This window comes from Quercus lobata, chromosome 3 (assembly GCF_001633185.2).
Source record: "Quercus lobata isolate SW786 chromosome 3, ValleyOak3.0 Primary Assembly, whole genome shotgun sequence".
Taxonomy (NCBI): domain Eukaryota; kingdom Viridiplantae; phylum Streptophyta; class Magnoliopsida; order Fagales; family Fagaceae; genus Quercus; species Quercus lobata.
The window spans coordinates 60057856-60081610 of record NC_044906.1 but is presented as its reverse complement, the minus strand read 5'-3'; the positions used below and the strand labels follow the sequence as shown (position 1 = coordinate 60081610).

General features: G+C 33.6%; 3 protein-coding genes across 3 annotated transcripts; all 3 read left to right on the top strand.

The window, feature by feature from the left end:
* Nucleotides 1-1778: 1778 nt before the first annotated feature.
* Nucleotides 1779-2123, top strand: LOC115981183 (uncharacterized mitochondrial protein AtMg00810-like). Its single transcript, XM_031103352.1, has one exon. The coding sequence runs from the start codon at nt 1779-1781 to the stop codon at nt 2121-2123; it is 345 nt and encodes a 114-aa protein (XP_030959212.1).
* A 5951-nt stretch (nt 2124-8074) lies between these two features.
* On the top strand, nt 8075-9689 carry LOC115981182 (probable nucleoredoxin 1). Its single transcript, XM_031103351.1, has 3 exons — nt 8075-8269; nt 8465-8839; nt 9141-9689. The coding sequence occupies exons 1-3, from the start codon at nt 8075-8077 to the stop codon at nt 9687-9689; spliced, it is 1119 nt and encodes a 372-aa protein (XP_030959211.1).
* An 8140-nt stretch (nt 9690-17829) lies between these two features.
* On the top strand, nt 17830-21820 carry LOC115981181 (probable nucleoredoxin 1). The gene is made up of 6 exons (XM_031103350.1): nt 17830-17937; nt 18207-18686; nt 18851-19363; nt 19616-20392; nt 20481-20969; nt 21117-21820. Exons 1-6 carry the CDS (start codon nt 17830-17832, stop codon nt 21795-21797), a joined length of 3048 nt encoding a protein of 1015 aa, XP_030959210.1. The 3' UTR covers nt 21798-21820.
* Nucleotides 21821-23755: the final 1935 nt, after the last annotated feature.

The following is a 23755-nucleotide window of genomic DNA, read 5'->3' as shown; positions in this document are numbered from 1 at the left end:
AAGTCTGAAGTTAGGTCTCTTGTCACTTCTTTCTATTCTATGGTTCTTACACAGTTTGGATGCAAAATCAAGTCCTTAAGAATAGATAATTCTATGGAATTTAATATGCCATATTTTTTTAGTTCCAATGACATTGTACACCAACATAGTTGTGTTTACACTCCACAACAAAACTCTATTGTGGAGAGAAAACATCAACATCTTCTCTCTATTACTAGATCTTTACATTTTCAGTCTATATTCCTATTCAATTTTGGGGTGATTGTATCCTTACTACTGCTTATTTGATTAACAGATTACCTTCACCCTTATTAAATAATAAAACTCCTTATGGCTTCTTTTTAAACAACCTCCTTTCTATGATCATTTGAAAGTTTTTGGTTGAGTTTTTTGCTTCTACTATTGCTAAAACCGGGTCTAAGTTTTCTCCTAGAGCCAGGAGGTGTGTTTTCCTTGGTTATCCTTTTAATATGAAGGGTTATAAAGTGTTTAATCTTCAATTTCATTTAGTTTTTATTTCTAGGGATGTTGTGTTTCATGAGTTTGTGTTTCCCTATCAATCTAATTCTTGTTCTTCTTCATCTACTCATTCCATTCCTTTGCCTTGCCCTCCTTCTATTTCTTCTGATATTTTGGATTCAAACCTTCCTCATTCAACGTTACATTCTGCTCCAATCTCATCTAATCATCTTGATGATTCTGTCATTCAAGTTCATCATAAACTTGATGATGAATTCGTACAAGATGTACTTGTTGAACCATCTGAGCCCCTTGTTGATCCAAGTCCTCTTCGAAGGTCTGCTAGGATTTCTAAGCAACCCTCTTATCTCCAAGCTTATCACTGTAATTAGGTATCCTCAATTCCCATTGCTAATGCTCTTCATTCAAGTACTTCACATCCTTTATCCTCTCATCTCTCCTATCATTTTCTTTCTCCTTCCCATAAGCACATCTGTTGTTCCATTTCTTCTGTTGTTGAACCTTCCTACATTACCAAGTTGTTTCTAATCCTAAATGGCAAGAGGCAATGGTTGCTGAAATAGCAGCTCTAAAGGCAAATAATACTTGGACTTTAACACCTTTACCTGCTAATAAGAAGCCAATTAGTTTTAAATGGGTTTACAAAATCAAGTACAAGTTTGATGGTTCAATAGAGAGGCATAAGGCTAGGTTGGTGGCTAAAGGGTTCACTCAAAAGGAAGGAATTGATTATACTGAAAACTTTTCTCTTGTTGCCCAAAATGGTTTCTATCAAGTGCCTTTTGGCAATGGCTACAGTGAAAGGGTGGTATCTTGGTCAGCTTGATGTTAATAATGCTTTTTTGCATGGGGACTTGTTTGAAGAGGTTTATATGTCTCTTCCACCAGGGTTTTAGAGCCAGGGGGAGCTGGTTTGTAAGTTGAACAAGTCTCTTTATGGACTTAAGCAGGCTTCTAGGCAATGATTTGCTAATATGTCCACTACCTTGGTTCAGCTGGGGTTTGTTAGGTCCAAAACAAACTATTCCCTGTTCACTAGACAAAAAGGACATTGTTTCATGGTTCTTTTGGTCTATGTACATGATGTTTTGATAGCTTGTAATGACAAAGAGGAGGTGGATTAGTTCAAGGTATTGCTGGATAAAAAATTTAAGCTAAAGGATTTGGGTGATTTGAGATACTTCCTTGGTTTGGAAATTGCAAGATTAGATCAGGGAATATCCCTTTGTCAAAGAAAATGCACTCTTGAAGCGTTGAGTGATTATGGTCTTTTAGGGTGTAAACCAACTAAAACACCAATGGAGCAAAATGTAAGATTGAGTAAATATGAAGAGGAAGAGCTCAAAGATCCAAGTGCTTACAGAAGGTTGATTGGAAGGTTGTTTTATTTGACTATCATTAGGCCAGACATCACCTATCCAGTTCATAGGTTGAGTCAATACATGGCCAAGCCAAGGAAGCCACACCTGGATGCAGTGCACAGAATTCTACAGTATGGCATCTTGTTTTCATCCAAGACAAAATTACATATCAAGGGTTTTGCAGATTTTGACTGGGCTTCTTGTCCTGATACTAGGAGGTCTACAACAGGCTATAGCATATTCATTGGGGACTCTTTGGTTTCATGGAAATCAAAGAAGTAGTCCATAGTGTCCAAATCCTCAGTAAAAGCAAAGTACAGGGCAATGGCCATGACTACTTGTGAGATAGTGTGGATACTATATTTCCTTAAGGATATTGGTGTTGAACACAAAAGGAAAGCTTTGCTATTCTGTGATAATCAGGCAATTTTACACATTGGATCAAATCCAGTGTTTCATGAGAGGACTAAACATATTGAAATAGTCTGTCATGTAGTTAAAGTGTTGGAAAGAGTTATTAAACTAAACCATGTTAGAACTCACTGTCAACTTGTAGATTTGCTTACTAAGGCATTGAATTTCAATCAATTTTCAAGTCTTGTTTGCAAAATGGGAATGATCAATATACACTCAGCAGTTTCCCTTGAGGGGGAGTATCAGAATGAAGGCAATAAACAGAAGCAAGGGCAGATGAGCTTGACTGAAATGAAAGAAGGATGCAAGGCAAACTGCAGAACAAAACGATAGTAGTTTAGATAAAAGCAATAAAAACGACTAATAGTTTACTTACTTATATAATATCTGTTAGTAATTGGCACATGTAAATGTTAGTTAGAGATATCATACAGCACGTGTAAGTGTGTGTGTGTTAGTTTTGGTAGATTCCTTCCTTCTCTGTACAGCTTATATACTAAAGCTCTGTAATTCCTCATTAATTAATGAAATCAGTTTTTTTACCAGAATTTTCTAATAATTCCCAATATAGCTTTGCGACTCACTCAATCACTCTCTCTCATTCTTTGGTGCAGAGTAATGTTACCCTAATTATTCATTATACATATACTAGGACGAATCAAGTACAGAGCTCATAAGATTCAACTTCTAATTCTAATAAAGAACACAAAGGAAAAATGACTTAGTCACTATGTATTAGATTAATGAGTTTATCTTTATTATCTAGAATTTATATTTTTGAAAATGTAATGAAAAATTGTAATTTTATTTTCTTATTTTTAGAGAGCAGTGCTAAGCGTTATATAAACCATTGGGGTGAAATGAACAAAGGAGGAGCTAGCCCACTATCTACCTATTAAAAGAAAATCTCTCAATATCATTTCTGAGTAATTAGATTCCAATTAAGATAATATTGTTACAAGAACATTATTATTCAATTCCATGACATCGTAGCTTAAAGCCACTTGTTCTAACTTCTCTTCTCCATATAAAACACATCGTTTTGCTTTCCCGGTCTTGTTCATATATGTCTCTATTTCTCATTGAAATTAATGAAGCTTTGATCCTTTGTTCATATATGTCTCCATTTCTTATTGGAATTTAAGAACCTTTGATTCGTTGGTGGCCAACAATTAACCCTAAATGGTCACCTCCATTAAGTTGGATCAAGCCTACCTTCCATGGTAAACAAATATATGTTCTGCTACAAAATTTAATCCCCTAATATAGGCCTTACGAAAGAAAGAAAGAGAATTTTTATTCCCAGACATTACTTGACAACTTCAAATAAGATTATGATGAGCAACTACATGTATTTTAACTTGGAAAATTTGAGCTTTATATTAATGTTGTATTTTAACTTGGATTTTTATTGTGATCTATCCATTTGAATTTCCCATCAAACCAAACCAATCTTCCCTTCGATTGAATATCAATGGGTTAGACGAACAACAGACTTTGACAGATTCAGGGGTCATTTGCTCATCTTGTGGTTGCTCTTGATGTGGGCCTGCTTATTATCATCAACTTAATCGGTTATAGTGGGCTCCCTTGCTTGCGGTGTAGTTTGTGGTTCTGATGCCCTAATTTTGATTTTGGGTCTTGAAGCTCCCAAAAATTGGGTCATGAGATAGCTGATATAATCATATCTTGTCAACAAATAAACTTTGGTTTTGCTCTTCAATCATTCCAAAATCATGTGAAATGCAAGATCTCTACTGCATCTCTAAGACCAATGAGCCTTATTATAAGTTTTTTACCTTAATATAGGTTTGCTCACATTTTAAACACATCACCATTTGGAATTTTGGATCATAAATCATAGTTGTCAGTTTCAATTGTATAATACACTATACGTATCGTATCATGTATAAAAAAATCCCATATAATAAGAATATATCCTTTTTTTTTTTTTGAGAGAGAGAGTTTCAACCTATGTCGTCCGCTCCTGATAATAGCCATTTATTATTAGACCAAGACACCAATTAGTTTTGGTGTAGGCGGGGATTGAACCCTAGATCTCTTATACAACTATCAGAGACTTTACTAGTTGAGCTAATTGAAACCTACAAATGGGAATAAAAATGGAAAAGAATATATCGAAAGTATTCATGAATTGTACAATTTAATGGTGTATGTCGTACGAATTGTAAAATCATATCGTATCGTATAATATATAGACATGTGCTTAAAAAAAAATATATATATATATATATATATATTTTGGGTTAAAATTTGTGCTTTTATTTGAATCCAACAAGTTGTTTCTTCACAAATTTATACGTACAAGTTATATCACACTCTTATGTGAGTTCAAAAACAATATAATTTTTTTTAAAAAAAAATATATATATAAAACCTAAGAAATTTTGGTGATGATATACTGCACCTAAGAAAATTATGATAGAAGACATTTACTAAGAAAGTTATGATAGAAGACATTTAGTATTATTTTTATTCTTTTATAGTGATGATATATAATTAGTGAATTATTGAATATGTAAAATTAAGAATTTTTGTAATATTTAACTTTTATTTTTGGGTATTTATTACTTGTTCTCTTATTTGAATTGAAAGGGAGACAAAGACCATTTGATTAGGGATGGCTCAACTGGTAAAGAAAAAATGTAGGATTTATAAGAATAATGGAAGTTATAAGAATAACAAAATTAGAAGAATTTGATTAGCTACCCTTCACTTGTCTTATTTCAGAAGAACAAAGCCAAGCTATTTTTCTCAGGAATCAATTAGACTAAAAATAAAGAGATTAGAACAGTTCATCGAAGAAATCTCTTTACAAAAATCATTGAGTCAAAACTTTTGTAAAATGATTGCTGTTCTAATTTAAATCATGCAGTCAAAAATTTTAAGCATAAAACGTTTTACTTCTTTTACATTTACATTGAGTTTTACAGGATCAACTGAAAATCTTTTCAGTTTGACAATAAAACAAACACCATAAAATGATGAAAACTTTTTTCAGAGAATATTTTACGGTGAAACAAACGGTGCTTTGTCTCTTTTCTTTTGGGTCTATAATGAGATGGGCTGATTCTTTAGTATATGTGAGGAAGTCCTTGCATTCATCCTAAATAACAATTGGTCACTTAAAACTTGTTGGCATTTTTTGATATTTTCAATGGAAAGATTTATCGTTCAAATCCCACTCACTGTTGTAGCTATTGAATGATCCCAAAAAAAGAGAAGAAAAAATTCTGTATTCATCATTGGTTAGGGCAAGTAGTTTTCTCCTCTTTCTACGCACATGCACTATTTTGCATCTACCTTTATTTGAGAAATCAAGGGTTCCCTTTCAAAATTTTAATGAAATGCATCATCAAACCATGAAGCTATATATTTTCTTTCACAAAAGATCATTAAATCAATACATGATGTGAATTAGGGCTGCGAAACAACCCACTCAATCTGCCCAAACCGCTCGTCTGCTCTATTCTGCACCACCTTGCATGGATATGAAATTTTGTCAAACTAGTTGGATGAATTTAACTAAGTTGCATATTGTTATAAGTGGACGAAAAAATAATTTTAGTGGTAAGTTCAAATTAAAACCAGCAACAACTTACCACTTAGGATTTGTTGTGAAAATATTATAAACGTAACATTTCTCATGATTTGATAGTTAAAGATAATTACACTTAACGGTATTACAAAAGTTTTGACTCAATGATTTAAATTATCTTATTGGTAGTGTTCCACTTTATACTCCAATTGCAATTTATACTGTGTTATATGTTTTTTTTTTCCCCTTTTTTTTCTTTTTAAACTTTCGTTATGTTATATAAGGACAAAAATGGACATGTGATATCTATCCAAAAAAGAGAAACGGGGATATGTGTTTTTTTGAGAATCCAGACCGAAAACAGCCTAAAACGGGGGGATGTGTGATAAGCTGTGGTTGGTGTTCCTAGTCACACAACCTTTTTTATTTATTTATTTATTATTATTTTTTTAAGAAAGAAAAATACTAAATGCATTATGGTTTGAGAAATTATATGTTTACAATAAATGCATTATGATACTAAATGTTGTAGACGTAGCATATCTTTTATGGTTTTTATTGTCTTTAACTTACAAATTGATGTAACAATAAATGTAATTGATAGGCTTTAATCACATCATAAATGAATATTTAAATTATCTTTTTATGATTTGTAACATTTTAATTTATTTATTTTTACAAACGAGCGAGTTCAAACTTTTTCGAGTTTTTGACTATTCCTTTAGGTGTATGCAGTTCTCCCATTTGCACGTGCCAAGTTATTACAAAGAGGAATCCCATAGGTGACCCAAAGATACCAGTAAAAACACTTTTACATCACCCACTTACTAATAAAAATAGTATTTTGGAGACATGTGATAAATAAAAAATGCTAGGACCACAACTTTTTACAAAGTTTTGTCACAACTCATCATATTATAAGTTGTAAATGATGGAAAAATCGCGTTTGTGTTTTTTATTTATTTTTTGTTGTTGAATTTATTTATTAAGGTAGTGAAAATATAAATGGAAAAAAAAAAAAAAAAAATCAATCAAAAAGCATAAAAATATAAAATAGAATTGACAATATTTGTTCCCATTTATACCATATGCAGCCCTTATGGAAATAAATTGGATAGCATCAAATTCCTTCATTTGTAAGCAACCCATAGACAGGGCTGCAAAATAAATCGTGCGTTTGAGTTTATCATTGGGTAAATAATCATCCGGAAGTACAGTTTTTGTATTTCGGTTACAGTTATGGAGGATGAAGAAGTAGCAATAGTTGAGGATGATTTTCAGTGTGACATCAAATCCATCCTTGCTACTCCCCAAAGGGACTTCCTCATCCCGAACAATGGAGAATAGGTACTATTTTTTTTTTCTTTTGCATCTCAAATAATATTTTGATCTAGTCTTTTATAAGTTTAAGAAAACATCAGTACTTTAAAAGAAACCTCGTACCATCACGATCAGGAACATTATTTTATTTTATTTTTAACAAGGGTCTTCTTTATTCTATGTCTTGGAATTATGTACACATGAACTATATTTTAGTAATTGACTTAATTTTGAAATGCACAGGTTAAAATTGACAGCTTGAGCGGAAAGATTATTGCTATGAAGCACAGGTGCATATTTGGATTCTAGTGCGGGTGCGGATGTGGATGTGGGTGCAGGTCTTGGTAATTTTTGAAAAAGTAGGGTGCAGGTGCAGTATGGTGCGGCAATTAAAAAATTATTAAAAATATTTTTATTTATATTTTTTTTTATATTGCTAAGCATATTTTTTCACATTATATAAACATATACCAATTTAAGAGTAATAGTAGATAATAACTAAAACATGATGCTCATAAATTAGAATATAACCCATAAGTTTGAAACTAAAACATTTCATGATGGAGAGATTGAGACCGAGAGATGAAGAGTGAGCTTGGGCAATGAGGCAGAGGAGAGATTCTGACTTCTAAGTGAGTGGCCGTGGCTTAGGGAGTGAGAAAGGGGAGACAGAGAGTGAGATAATGAGAGAGGCAGTAGGCAGAGAGCTTCAAAGTTCAAAATGGTGAGTTTTGCATAATTTATTTTTATTTTTATTTTTACTAGAATTTCGACCTGATTCGAAGCCGATTTCGGCCAGTTTCGGTCATTGGTTGATATGATCCGATTCGGCTCGAATCGGCATGAATCAGCACGGTTCGACGTGAATTTGGCCTGAATCAGCGCGAATCCACAAAAAAAAAAAAAAAAAAAAAAAAAAAAAAAAAAAAAAAAAAAAGTGATGCAGCACAAACGTGCAGTCAGCGGCGTCGACCATTGTACGCCACATCGGTGCGCGTCGAGTGCGGGTGCGGGCCACACCCGTGCTTTCAAAGATGTGGCAAAGGAAGATAAATCAGACACAACAGATCAGTCACTGAGATCTGCTCTGCTCTCCTGCTCATGTGATTTTCTGATGTCATATAACCGAAAGATGGTATGTGTGGCATTCTGTTTTAATTCTTAACCCTCTTTCATGTTCTATACTGAAAATGGAACCTTTCCATGTGTATAATTGGTACCTATCTCTGAGCTTGAAGGGAAATTTGTTGGACTATATTTCTTCTCATCAAGTTACAAAACTTACAAAAAATATGACTTATATTGTGAGGTCATAAACCTTTATGAGTAGTTGAAGAAGAAGGAAGTGAATCTTGAGATTGTGTTAGTTCCCCTTGATGTAACTTACTATGATTTCAAGAAACATTTTGGAGGCACACAATGGTTTTCAGTGCCATACAAGGGCAAATGCCGGGAGAAATTGGCTTGTTATTTTAACATTCCACCTGAAACTGTTCAAATGGTTTTTGGTCCAGATGGAAAGATAGTTAATTCTAATGCTGTTAGTGTCATTGAAAATTATGGATACAATAATGTTTTTCCATTTACATCAGAAAGATATGCAGAAATTGCAGGGATGGTAAGAGCAAGAGTTGAAGCATGTACACTTGAGTCAGTTTTTATTTCGTGGGAGAAAGATTTTGTGATTAATAAAGATGGAGCCAAGGTAAGATCATATGTTCAGTAGCAATGAATGTATCTTAAACTATTCTTCTTTTTCCCCAATATTAAGTCGATTATTTGTTCCAATATGCTTATTTGGCAGTATGCATTTTCGTGGATGACAGATTCTTTTCCCTTTTAGTTAATGACAATTGCTTTTTCCGGCATGACAGATTCCAGTGATCGATCTTGTGGGCAAAAGAACATTCTCCTTTTTTTTTTTTTTTTCCTCACATAACACTCCTGGAGATTTAGGAAGTGAAATGGTCATAAAGTTGATGGTAAATGTATATAATGAAATTAAGGCAAAGGATGATGCATTTGAAGTAACACACATCTTAGATGAAAGGGGCTACAATTTTCATGAATTATTTTCTAGAGTCCCATGGCTAGGACTCCCATGTGGTGACAGGAGGATAAATCTTGCACAACTTGCTTTCCAAATCGAGCGTAGGGATTTCCCTGCTGTCATAGCTCTTGGACCAACTGGCAACCTCATAAAAAGGAAAGCAAAAGATGTCATTTTGCTATATGATGCTGATGCATATCCTTTTACTGATGAGCATATACTAGAAGTTGAAACACAAACTGAGGAAATGGCAATGGACTGGCCTAGGAAGGTGAAGCATCCTCTCCATGTGAATTATGATCTAGTTCTCCAAAACATTAAGCTATACGCTTGCAGAAAGTGCAGTTTTGGGGGAGTTTTGTGGACTTACTGTTGTCAAGGGTGTAATTATAAATACCATCCTAATTGTGCTATAGGGGAAGACATTGGTGCTCAAAAATTTGAGTTGCCTTGTAAAAATTATATGTATGGCCCAGGAAATGGAAGACCATGTATGATGGATTGATGTACTGTTTTCTGTGCTATATAATTTGAATTGAAATGATAAAGATGGAAACAAAATAAAATAAAAGAGAGAATCTTTTTGAAGTTATACCTTGGAGCCGGACTTGTAAATGATATGATTGACAGTGGATGTTTAGGATATGTATTTTGTTTTAGAATTAAGGAGAAAGAGAGAGACACATTCTATATTAATTTTTATTCTATAACATTCCTCCGAAGTTGTATTTTTTTTAATTTAAAATTTCTCATTCCTTCAATTGAATAATTATAATGAATATGTGTATGCAATTTATAATTGTTACTTTTTATGATGAACTCATTATTAATAAAGTTTTATAAGAATTATGCTATAATACATATACAATATATTCCAAAACCATCTTACATAAAATATTATAATATTATCCGTGCATCACGTGTGAGAAACTTACTTTCTCTTTCAAATGGGAGAACCAAATAAAGCCATTAAATTAAACTACAAGACTGTTGACATTTTTAGATTTACGTATTATTAACAATTTAACATGATTTTGATGTTTAGTTATTTATTACAAAAATTTATTTAAGCCTTATTTATATATTATTTCAAATTGTGAGTGTAAGGACACAATTTGGATCCCTAGCCCAAAGGATAAATGAACTTAGGCCCAAAAAACCCAATACAATGAATTTGTAGAGAGTGAGTTGGAAAACTGGGTTTTAATAAATCAGACAACAAGCAAAGTGGATTTGGATGACAAGAAAATGAAGATAGACTGGTTTATTCTCAATAAAATCGTCCTCAGCACAGTCCAAGAAGATCAGTTCTTATATATTTCTCTCAAGTTTGATTACAAGTTCAATTCTTGATTGCTACAATATTTTTCTCTTAATTTCTCGATCTCCCTTTCATTAGGGGTTTCTTACATTATATATCTCTCTTTGAATAATCTTGATCCTCCACTTATCGTTCGTCCAAGCCACTATTTGAGTGCTTGTCCCATTGGACACTCACAAGCCCTATGTGAGTTGGGGCGACCAAGATAACACTGTTCAAGGGTCTTCTCCACATAAATACAGCCAGAGAGTTAGCTGCAGAGCATTCAATGCGGTAGTAGTAGTTTTTTCTTGGAAATTTCTCAGCTCCCATTTTATCCTGTATGTTTATAGTGCATATCCTTATTAACAGAACTTTCTAGAACGCCACTCTGGATAATAGAACTCACCTTCTGACGTCTTCTTCGTTTAGCTGAGGAGATATTCCTCCTCGGCCTACCTCTCCCAGCTTTTATAGTCATAGCTTGCTTGTGAAGTTCAAAGTCTTACTCCTTTCTCACTGTTGATCTATTCTTGGACCACTGTGCCTCCTCGGACATAGTCCAAGGCCCAATATATATTTAGACTTGCGTCCCCACAGTGAGAACACCACCTTATTACATACTTTTCAACATACTCAACTAGTTTACACAGTATACTATGACTTTGGAGCATAAAGTAGAATACTTCTTGGTATATCTATTGAAATTGGATCCGAACTCAATAACCCAACCCGAAGGAAAGTACCCAATCCAACTCAAGGTTTTTGGGCTTGAAGCAAAAACGTGTTAATCCGTACCTGTTTTGGACTAAATCTTTTTTTAATGTGATTTTTTTTTATTTTTTTTATTTAACATATCAGATTAGGATGGGACAATACAATATAGTCATTCTTCACAATTTCACACGAACAACCTATACCACACCTGTACACGAGCTCAAAACCATTATAAAAATTTAATAACAAAATCTAAAACCTAAAATTTGTGGTCATGATATACTGTACCTAAAAAAATAATGGTTAAGGACATTTAGTTAGACATGGCAATACGGGTCAGAAATTTCTGACCCGACCCGACCCGACCCGAAAAATACCTGACCCGAACCCGATTTTTTTGACCCGAAGCAAAAACGAGTTGACCCGTGACCCGACCCGATTTTTTTGCGGGTCAACCCGACCCGACCCGAATAACCCGTGACCCGACCCGTTAAAAAATTCGCAATTTTTTTTTTTTTTTTAATTACGTCCTGATACTTTATGCAATTATGCATAAGTATCAAAACTAATAAATTAGTAATAAAGCATCAGTACACAACCGTCCATCAATGCTGGACAGTTTACCCAAAAAAAAAAAAAAAAATCAATGCTTGACAGTAAACAACTAAGGCTAAGACAAGACAAGTCACTAAGTCAGTGAAGTCACTACTCACTAGACTCACTACAAACACAACACAAGTAACAAGGTTAGTCAATTAGTCAAGGACCAACCGGCCAATGGCTTAGAAGGCTGTCTCACAACCATTAAAAGTTAAAAAATCTCATCCAATTTCAATGTTTTATCATTTATGCTTGCTGCTAGGCTGCTAGCTGTAGTCCACTCCGATTCTCCATTGTCCAAAGCCACAAAAATGAATTAATTAATTATACAAACAAAGTTACAAACGGTACAAACCTAAAACTAAAAGGCTAAAACAGTGAAACGGAAACCTTCAGTCAAAAAAAAAAAAAAAAACACTGAAACCTAAAGGCTAAAGCTGAAAGTTGAGTTCCTCTCCTCATTCCTCCACTTCTCATCTCTTGCGCCGTCCTCAGTCTGGCCTGGCAGCCTCTGCCCTTCTTGATTGAATCAGTCTTCAATCTTCACACATTCAGCCTCTGCCCTTCTACACTGGCAACACATTCAGCCTCTGCTTTCTCTCTGTCTCTCGCCACCCACACAGCTGCCGACCCATTTAAGAGGTGCACAAGACAACCACAAATCATCAACTATGGTGAAGGTTAGTTAAATCTTTTCATCATTCTCTTAAATCCCTAAATGTTTTTAGTTTTTGGATTTATTTTTTAATATTATGAATTTATGATTTAGCAATAATAATATAGAATACATTACTGCTCTGCCTCTGCCAACATTATATTTAATTATATGTGTGTTTGATTGTTGAATGTTTGTGTCATTTGGAATCTTGGATGAATGTGTCATCAAATATAGTATACTGCTCTGCCTCTGACTCTGCCTCTGCTCTGCCTCTGTGTCGTTTGGATGAATGTATGAATGTCTTATGTAGCTATGTTAATTTTAACCGTTTACAATTTCTTTAGATGTCTTAAATAGATTAGAATTTTAATTTTAATTATATATTTTGCTTTGATAATTAGAGTACAGCGGCTTCTCCGACTGTAAATTTGGAAAGCGATGATGATGCCGTAATAATGGATACTTCTCCTAGCCCTTCACCATCTTTAAGAGTTAATTCAAAATCAATGTTTAAGAAACCAAAAAGTGTTCCAGGAAAAAAAACAAAGGAAAACCAGAAACTACACACTTCTATAGTTTGGAATGAATTTGTGAAATTGCCTATGGATGAAAATGGGATAATTAAGGCTACTTGTCAATGGTGTGGGAAAATGTTTTTGGCGGATAGTCATCATGGAACATCAAACTTGCATCGCCATCTTCTTAAATGTTTAAAACGAAAACAAGCAAAACAAGATGGTGAAGGAGAGGGTAGTGTGTCAGTGTTACAAAACAAGATAACTCAAGAAGAGTTTCGTGAGATGTTAGCGGAGGCTATTGTTAAACATAATTTACCATTTAGCTTTGTTGAGTATGAGGGCATTAGAAAAATTTTCAGCTATCTAAATTCAGATGTTAAATACATTTCTAGGAATACTTCAAAAGCTGATGTTCTAAAACTTTACAAGAATGAAAAGGATGATGTTAAAAAAAAGTTGAAATCAATTCCTGGTAGAATATGTTTGACTTCGGATTTATGGACCTCTATTACAAGTGAGGGATATATTTGTCTTACGGCACATTATGTGGATGAGAATTGGCAATTAAAAAATATTATCTTGAATTTTTGTCATATGCCACCTCCACACACGGGAACTCTTTTATCGGAAAAAATTTTAAGTTTCTTGGAAGAATGGGGGATTGAGAAGAAAATATTTTCTATTACTTTAGATAATGCATCTAATAATGATAATTGCCAAGATTTCATAAAGCAAAAGCTTAATGAGCAGGGTTTATTGTTATGTGATGGTATCTTTTTCCATGTGCGTTGTGGTGCTCATATATTGAATCTTATTGTTCAAGAAGGATTGAAAGTAATAGATGACTCTGTGATTAAGATCCGAGAAACTATGAAATATCTTAAAGGATCAGAGAGTAGAATGTGTAGATTTGATGAATGTGTCAAGATAGTTGGTATGAAGAGAACAAAGGGTTTACGTTTAGATGTGTGTACAAGATGGAATGCAACATATGATATGATTGACAGTGCTATGAGATATCGTTCTGTGTTGAACCGTTTAGGAGAGGAAGATGCTAATTTCAAGCATTGTCCATCAGGGGATGAATGGAATAGAGTTGAAAGGATAACTCGGTTTTTGAAACCTTTCAATGACATTACAACTCTATTTTCTGGAACTGATTACCCTACAGCAAATCTATATTTTCAAGGAGTGTCTCGAATTGAATTGCTCTTACTTGAAGAAATGGAGAGCCAAGATTCATTTATCAGTAATATGGCAGAACAGATGAAAGTTAAATTTGACAAATATTGGGATTGTTATAGTGTGGTGCTAGCTTGTGCCATTGTTCTTGATCCAAGGTATAAGTTGGATTATGTGGACTATATTTTCAAGAAAATAGAGCCAATTGAGCACATTGCTGAAATGAAGGTGGAGAGCATTGAGACTACATTGTATAAGCTTTTTTCAGAATATGAACATCCCAAGCCTATGGCCACTACAAATGCTTCATCTTGTGTTGGGAGTTCTAGTCATACTAGTGGTGCTGTAGATGATCCTGGTGATGATGATGATGAAGATAAGGAAGATGATGTAAGTGAATTGTATTTTATTTGGTATATATTGTGCTATGTTTTTTTAATGATAAAGATTGTAATGTTGTGTGATATTATTTTTCATTGCAATTTTTTTTAATGATTAGGAATTTGATCATTATGAAAGTGGTCGTGGTACCAAAACAAAAAAATCTCAGTTAGACTTGTATTTAGAAGAGCCTAGACTTGACAAAAAGCAAAATTCAAAGTTGGAAGTTCTCTCTTGGTGGAAAGAGCATTACAGTCGGTTTCCAGAGCTCTCTTTAATGGCACGGGATCTCTTGAGCATTCCGATAACCACTGTTGCTTCTGAATCAAGTTTTAGCACTGGGAAAAAAATTCTTACTCCATATCGATCACGTCTTTTACCTGAGAATGTGGAAGCTACGTTATGTACTAAAAGTTGGCTATATGGATTTGAAGGTAATTTAATTTTTTTATAGTCATAATTATATAATTTTAATTCTTTATTGATTTGCTTTCATGGTATATTAAGTAATATTAAAATATTGTATTGTAGATGAAGATGCTAACGAAATTGGCCAACTTGAGCTACAATTTGCAAGTATGAATATTTGCAGTGCTGAATCTACTACTAATGTTGAGTAAATTGAGATTGAGGTATAATTTTTATAAAATATTTACTTATTATTCTTTACTTAATATATTATGTTTATTTTTAAATATTTTTTTGTTTAGTTTATCTTTCTAAGTAATCTAACTTTTTTTGTTTAGCTAGGACTGCAACAGGGTGCCTTTTGGAAGCTATGGTGGAAGCTAGTCTCACTGCAACTATTTATAACTTCCAAAGTATTTTGTTTTTAAGTGATTGTGGAGGACTTTTTACAACCCTTAACAGTAAGAGAGCTTCGGATTGGCAGGATTCTACTAGTGCCCTCTTTGCTAGTTAATGATCTTAGTGCCCTCTACTGTTTCAAGGTGGCTTACTCTACAAAATGATCTTAGTGCCCTCTTTCACTCTTTGCTAGTTAATCATATAAGTATTGTAACTAAGCAAGCAACTCTAGTGCCTTTGAACTAGCCCTGGTTGAATCCAGTTTTGTATATGAACTCTTAAATTCTTAATGTCATTTGTTTTGTACTGTTTTTGGTATCAAAAAAAAAAAAAAAAGATGCTTTGTTAGAAATTTTGAGTTGGTTACTTGATGACAAAGGTGGTGGAAGGCTTGTAAGTTGTATATGAAAAAATATGTGCTTAGCAGCTTAAGTTCCATGCATTAAATCAAGATGTAGTTGTTTTGCTTTTGTTGGAAGTTGAATATAAATTTAGAACTTTTGCACTTTCAATGTGAGTTGCTTTTCTTTCTTAGTCTTTTAAGTTTGATATTAGTCTTTTTGTAAGTGAAAAAAAAAAAAAAAAATTGTTTGAAAAATACGGGTCAACCCGACCCGACCCGACTCAACCCGCAACCCGATTGACCCGCAACCCGATTGACCCGTTTAAAAATGACCCGTTTTGACCCGTGACCCGTTTGACCCGCGAACCCGATTGACCCGACCCGAACCCGACCCGACCCGCCCGTTTTGCCACGTCTACATTTAGTATTATTTTCATTTTTTCATTGGTGAATTATGGAATGTGTAAACTTAAGAATTAATGTAATAGAATTCAGGATTTAACAATATTTGAGGCAAAAGATTGATTTATGTATTTTTATTGTTCAAAAATTGTAGTTATTATTTTGAAGTTAATGCAATTTTTTTTTTTTCCCTAGTGTTTTGATTTGTGGGGTTTTTTTTTTTTTTTTTTGGAGACTCAATTAGTGGGTGATATTCACTTTTGTTATTTAATATAGCTTTTGTCCAATTGTGGTTCAAGTGTGTGTGCACGTGCATGTGCATCCGCATGATTGTGGAATTTACTATGTATATGAAAGTTTCTAATAGCTTTGTCAAAATTTTTGTATCCAATATTTGGTTAGAATTTTTTATGTTCATCTCTAAATTACACATATTTTTCCTTTCATGTTTCGAATAAGAAATTTTATTTATGTTTTCTGCAAGAGCAACCTCCTAAAAATGGTTATATATTGTTTTATATATTCTTATTGAAACTAACGACTAACATACATGGTAAAAACTAACACTCTAAATTTAAAGCAAACCTGTATGCGTGTGTGTGTTTTTCATCTTTTCCCATAATTTGTATCTTTTTTTTTCTTTTTTCTTTTTTCTTTTTTCTTTTTTAAGTATCATATCTTTTTCTTTGGTCACATTAAGAATAATATAAATATTGTAATATTAAACTTTTATATAAAGTAGTATAATCTCAAATTTTATATAACAATCTTTTTGAGTGTTATATAAATGATATTAATATATGGACAAAGTTTAGCTATAAAATTGGTTGTAATTTTAGGTTACAACCTTACTCAATATATTTTTATTGGAGATGAATTTTAATAAATCCACCATTGGATTACATCTTCTTCTTATATCCTCCATATTTGCAAAATTTCTAGAAAATTAAATATCAATAGCTATGTCATCAATAAATTATTTAAATTGTAAGTTTTTGTAGTTTAAAATTATGCATAAAATATAAGCTTGTAGATCATATAGTAAATAATATCCGATTGACACAAAATTTGACAAGTGTATTGAGAACGTAAAGAAAATGCAATTCAACGGTTAGATTTTCAAGATATGTAATAATGTTTATTTTATTGAGTAAAGTTGTAACCTTTAGACTACTACCAATTTTGTAGCTAAAATTTGTCATTGATATATTAAGATATTTTTATAGGTATTTTATGTAATATCATTAATTAAAATAAAATAAATAAAATTTTATTCATTATTTTACTAATAATGTCTATTGATTAGCAATAATTTTTTTTTGGAGAAAGTATTGATTAGCAACAAATGGAGGCAAAAACAACTTTTTTTTTTTTTCCAGGTTTATGATTTATGATTATGCTTTTTTTGTTAAACTGTTACTTTTACCTAATATAATATTCTACCAAAAAAAAAAGGGTGCAGTCACTAGTAAAAGGAAAACAAAATCAGGCAAAAAGCATAAAATAGAATTGAGGATTTTTGTTCCCATATATACCATGTGCTGCTCATATGGAAGATCCTCTATAAATTGAGCTAAAACTAATTGATTGCATCAAATTCTGTTCATGGGTAAACAGGGCTTGCAACTAAATTGAGCATTTGAGTTTATCATTTGGTACATGCACACACAGTCACTCAAGTAAATAATCAACTGGAAAGACAGTTTTTCCATTTTGGAAGTAGCCAAACAAAGGGTCATGGCGGGTGAAGGAGTAGCAGTACTAGATAGTGATTTTCAGTGTGACATCAAATCGCTCCTTGCTACTCCCCAAAGGGACTTCCTCATCCGAAACAATGGAGAACAGGTACTAATTCTTTATTACTTTGCTTCTCAAATAAAATTTTGATGCAATATTATTGATATTATTATTATTATTATTTGAGAATGACAATCTTGCAAATTTAAGAAAAAGTCTGTACTTTGTATGTTCAAAAACCTTGTACCATCAGGTCCATCACAAACATTATTTTATGTTTAACACTCTTCCTTGTTCATATTTGTAGGATTCTACACCTTAGAATGATGCACACATGGACAATATTTTAGTAATTAACCCAATTTTGAAACTCACAGGTTAAAATTGACAGCTTGAGTGGAAAGATCATTGCCATTTTATGTGGCTCTTTCTCACCTCCTTATCAGCATCAACAATATTTTCTTAATTTAGTAGAAACCTACAATGAGTTCTCTCCGAGAGGCGAATTCGAGGTTGTGTACAGTTCAAGATTTGATTATGGGACATTCCATGAGGTGTTATCGTATATGCCATGGCTTGCAGTCCCAAATACTGAGCATGAAACCCGAACGCGCATTTGGGAAGAGCTTAAGATGGCCGGAATAGTCAACATTGTGATAGTTGATGCAAGTGGGAAGGTCTTGTGCAAAAATGCATTTGAAGCCGTAAAAGAATATGGAATAGAAGCTTACCCTTTTACTCCGCAAAGGATCAAAGAGATTGAGGAGCAAGAAGTAGCTGCACAGAAAGACCAGTCCTTGATGTCTCTGTTCGTCTCACGCTCACTGGACTTTGTAATTACAAATGATGACCGAAAGGTATAATTTTTCTTCAAAATAGGTTCTTAAATCATGAGAGAATTCAATCAATGTCAAATTAGTTCATTTGACTTACCTATGACTTTGTTATGCTACATGGTGTGGTTATTGAATTTTTCTCATCAGCACTATCTGAATTTCATTTGTTGTAACAAATATGCAAGGTACCTGTTTCTGAGCTTGATGGGAAGATGGTTGGTCTGTATATTCGGTCTGTAGAAAGACCATTGTTTGAATTCACCCCTAGTCTGGTTGAAGTCTACAAGATTTTGAAGGAGAGAGGAGAAAACTTTGAGATTGTGTTCGTCTGCTTAGAGAATGAAAATGAAAGCGACGGCTTATACAAGCAAGACTTTGAAAGCATGCCCTGGTATGCCTTGCCCTACCAGGACAGAAGATGCAAGAAGCTAGCTCGCTACTTTGGTTTCAAACCAACTACAATGTACCATACCCCCGCACGCCCACCAATCCTAGTTGTAATTGGCAGTGATGGAAAAATTTTAAACCAAAATGTAGCAGAAGTTGTTGAAGAACATGGAGTTGAAGCCTATCCTTTCACGCTAGAAAGATTGGCAGAGCTGGAGGAGGTAGGTAAGGCAAAACAGGAAACTCAAACGCTCAAGTCACTTTTGGTTTCAGGGAACCATGATTTTTTGCTTGGAGATGGTGATACTAAGGTGAGATATTTAGAGATTAATTGATCGGTTACCATTTCTGTTTAATTATTCTATTCAGAAATTATTTGTATCCAGTTGCTAAAATCAAAAACTGAAATGGTCTAACAAGTAGAGTGAGAGAGAGAGAGACAGAGACAGAGAAAGAAACATGAATACAACATAATTCCTCTTTCATGGAGTCCACACACCAGATGTTTCACAAATTAATTGCAGTGACACTTGTTTATAACCATTTTAACTTCTCTTTTTTAGGTACCAGTGTCTGATCTTAGTTCAAAGAAAATGGTTCCTGTGTCTGATCTTGTGGGGAAGACCATCGTTCTTGTCTTTCTAGAAAGGTGTAGTGAAAATGCTGACTCCATTGTGCAAGAGCTAACCGAATTGTATGATGAGATTAAAGAGAAAGATGATGCATTTGAAATGATTTTAGTCCCTTACAATATTGATGGTCATTACGACCTTAATTATTATCCACCCTGGTACATTCGTTTAACCTTTCCAGGACTGATAGTACCCTTTGGTGATGAGAGAATAAAATCCCTGAGTCGCAAATTCAAGTTCTATGGAAACACTATGTTTGTAGTTCTTGGACCAACAGGGCGCACACTTAGAAAAGAAGATGCATGGGATATTTTGACCACTCATGGGGCGGAAGCTTTTCCTTTCACTGATGATCATTTGAGGGATATTGAGGCACGTTTTGTGCAGATGGCAAAGGGTTGGCCTGAAGAAGAGTTGCATATTGAATACTGTAGTTCAGCAACCTATACCTATGACATTGTGCTAACCCGTACAGGGTGTTACAAATGTTGTATGAGACGTTCATGCAAAGTTTGGCCCAATGAATATGGCCGTGGTTGGACATATTTTTGCAAAGAATGCAATTTTTATTTGCATCCAGAATGTGCTTTGAAGGATTACTTAGAAAATAGTGTGGAGGAAGATGAAGTATACACAACAGAACAGTCACTGAGATCTGCTTTATTCTCATGCTCATGTGATTTTCTGATATCATATAACGGAAATAAGGTATGTGTGGTTTTCTGTTTTATTTCTTAACCCTCTTTCATTTCTATACTGAGAATAAAACCTTTCTCTGTTTGGCTGCCTATAATAGGTACCTATCTCTGAGCTTGAAGGGAAAATTGTAGGACTATATTTCTTCTCTTCAAGTTACAAAACTACCACCGAAAAAGATGACTTTTATTGTGAAGTCATAAACCTTTATGAGAACTTGAAGAAAAGGGAAGTGAATTTTGAGATTGTGTTAGTCCCCCTTGATGTAATTTACTATGATTACAAGAAATATTTTGGAGGCACACAATGGTTTTCAGTGCCATACAAGGGCAAATGCCGTGAGAAATTGGCTTGTTATTTTCACATTCCACCTGAAACTGTTCTAATGATTTTTGGCTCAGATGGAAAGATAGTTAGTTCAAATGCTGTCAGCATCATTGAAAAGTATGGATACAATGCTTTCCCATTTACCTCAGAAAGATATGCAGAGCTTGCAGGGATGGTAAGAGCAAGAGTTGAAGAACAGACACTTGAGTCAGTTTTGATTTCATGGGAGAAAGATTTTGTGATTAATAAAGATGGAGCCAAGGTAAGATTATTTTTCCATTTGTTCATTACATTCTTCAAACGGTTAATTGAAGCACTTTAATATGATGTTGGGCACCCTCTCTCTCTCTCTCTCTCTCTCTCTCTCTTCCTTCATTGTTATTGATAATTGCATTTTCATTCATGGCAGTTTCCAGCGATTGACCTCGTGGGTAAGAACATTCTCCTTTTTTTCTCAGATTCTGACGCATCTGGTAATTTTGAAACTGAAATGGTGGTAGACTTGCTGATCGAAGCATATAAAGAAATTAAGGCAAAGGATGATGCATTTGAAGTAATTCACATCTTAGATGAAGGTTTTGCTTTTGATCATTTATTTTTAAGAGTCCCGTGGCTAGGACTCCCGCGTGGCGATAGGCGGATACATCATGCACAACTTGCTTTCCAAATCCAGAAGCGTGTTGATTACCCTGCTATGATAGCTCTTGGGCCAAATGGCCACCCCATAACAAGGAAGGCCAAAGATCTTATTTTGTTATATGGTGCTGATGCATATCCTTTTACTGACGAGCATATAGTAGAAGTTAAAGCACAGACTGAAGAAATGGCAATGGACTGGCCTAGGAAGTTGAAGCATGGTCTCCACGGGAATTATGATCTAGTGCTCCAAAACATTATGCTATACAGTTGCAAAGAGTGCACATTTGGAGGAGTGTTGTGGACTTCTTGTTGTCAGGGGTGTAATTCTAAATACCATCCTAATTGTGCTTTGGGGAAAGACGTTGGTGCCCATAAATGTGAGTTGCCTTGTGAATATTATTTTTCTAGCCCAAAGGCTGAAAGACCATGTATAATGGATGATCATACTTAAAACCATGAAGAGTACTGTTTTCTTTGCTGTATAATTTTATTTCAAATTATGAAGATGGAAACAAAAACAAATAAAATAAAAGATAGAGAATCTTTTTGGAAACTTTTTTGTATTTTTTTTCAATTTTTATTTTTCTGCTAAGCTCATAAATACACTTGGCATTCTCCACATTCCCTACATGAACATAACCTGCAAAAAAATCAAATTCCTTGAAACCGGTTTCAAATTAGGACTTCCATTAAACGTGCATCGTTGGGTATAAGGTACATTTCATCAATCTTAGTTCAGGTTCACAAAAAAAAGAAAAAAGAAAAAAGGCACCTGAGTAGTAAAAATAAAGATATACATGGAGAAGACAAATGATTGCTTTTTACATCTCTCTCTCAATTTATTTTCATTTTTGGTGGATTTTTTATTTTTCTTACATCTATACTTTAGGTTAATGAATTTTTGTATTTTTTAGAATTCTACTTTGGGATTGAAGTGATTTAGTTTTGTGTTTTAAGTTGTTATCTTTGATTGTTAAATATTACTGGTTGCAAATCCGTGCGTAACAGGTAATAATATTTTTAAGGTGATCTCATTAAATTTATTTTTTGCAATTTGGACTAATTTAATTAATAATAATGTATTTTATAATCATAATTTCATTTGTTTTAAGGACAATCACAATTCACAAATGTAATATATATAATTTCTATTGTACCAAAAAGCAATAAAATTTTTCTCAAGAATTCAAAAGATAAGTAAGTGAAAATATAAATTTTTTATTAAAAGTTATTTATAACATTTTATGTATCATTAAAAAGTATATAAAATTTGGAGAACTGATGAGCATATACTAGAAGTTGAAACACAAACTGAGGAAATGGCAATGGACTGGCCTAGGAAGGTGAAGCATGCTCTCCATGTGAATTATGATAAATGAAAGCATTACCAATGACACTCATAAAATGTTGTTTAAAAAATTTCGATGTTACCTACAAAAATTTCAATTTAATAAATAAATAGATTGTATCATAGCAAATAACAAAAAGATACTAATAAAAAAAAATTGATGAATAGAAAATTTAATAAGAAATAGACCAAATGAAATGGTATTGGTCACCAGCCACACAACTCTTTTGACTCTTGAAAAACAGTGCTGCAGTATAAAAAATATAAATAAAAGAATAAAAAATAAAATAAAAAGTCTAGACCCAATGTGGCTCACAAAGTAAAAAATTTGATTCGGAACACTTCTCAACCACGTCGCCGCTACATTCCGAGAGTTTCTTTAAAAGATCAACCATATAGACGAGAGTAAGAGGTGCTAGAGATTTTGAAGAACATGTGCAGCCTAAAATGTTGATCGACGGTGGATATGGGGCCAAGTATTCAGATTTTTCTTTCTTTCTAGTTTCTAGGCTGATTTGTGTTGTTGTTTGGGCGTTGGGCTTATCTGTATTTGTTTGAGCAATTTTTTTGTCCAACCTTAAGCGGGCCAAGATTTTGGAGGCTCAAATTTTATTTTTAATGGGCTTAATTTGTGCTGTTGTTTGGGCTTTGGGCTTATCCGCATTTGTTTGAGCACTTTTTTTGTCCAACCTTAAGCAGGCCAAGATTTTGGAGGCTCAAATTTTATTTTAATGGGCTTAAATTTTATTTAAGGTGTTCATGTATTTTTTGTAGAGTGCTCAAAGCCTCAAACAACCCACGATGATAATAATAATAATTATTATTATTATTGTTATTATTTTGTAGGTCATGAACACTCTAACACGTAGTGCTGTCCCTGGTTGCCACAGTTATATTAAGCTACATTAGTGTAGTATTTCGATCCATTTTAATCTATTCGGTTTAGTTCAATTCACTTTAATTCATTCGGTCCATTTTGATCTATTTCGATGTATTTGGTCCATTTTGTCCAATTTAGTCCATTTCAGTCTATTTCATTCCATTCTATCCACTTCTGTCAA

Bases quoted from the DNA above. Each gene is read 5' to 3' on its own strand.
- LOC115981183 (XM_031103352.1), top strand. From the start codon at position 1,779: ATGGAGCAAAATGTAAGATTGAGTAAATATGAAGAGGAAGAGCTCAAA.
- LOC115981182 (XM_031103351.1), top strand. From the start codon at position 8,075: ATGCAGCACAAACGTGCAGTCAGCGGCGTCGACCATTGTACGCCACAT. The intron at 8,270-8,464 runs GTATGTGTGGCA...CTTTATGAGTAG, and splicing joins TGTCATATAACCGAAAGATG to TTGAAGAAGAAGGAAGTGAA. The intron at 8,840-9,140 runs GTAAGATCATAT...AATGAAATTAAG, and splicing joins TTAATAAAGATGGAGCCAAG to GCAAAGGATGATGCATTTGA.
- LOC115981181 (XM_031103350.1), top strand. From the start codon at position 17,830: ATGGCGGGTGAAGGAGTAGCAGTACTAGATAGTGATTTTCAGTGTGAC. The intron at 19,364-19,615 runs GTGAGATATTTA...TCTCTTTTTTAG, and splicing joins TTGGAGATGGTGATACTAAG to GTACCAGTGTCTGATCTTAG. The intron at 20,393-20,480 runs GTATGTGTGGTT...TGCCTATAATAG, and splicing joins TATCATATAACGGAAATAAG to GTACCTATCTCTGAGCTTGA.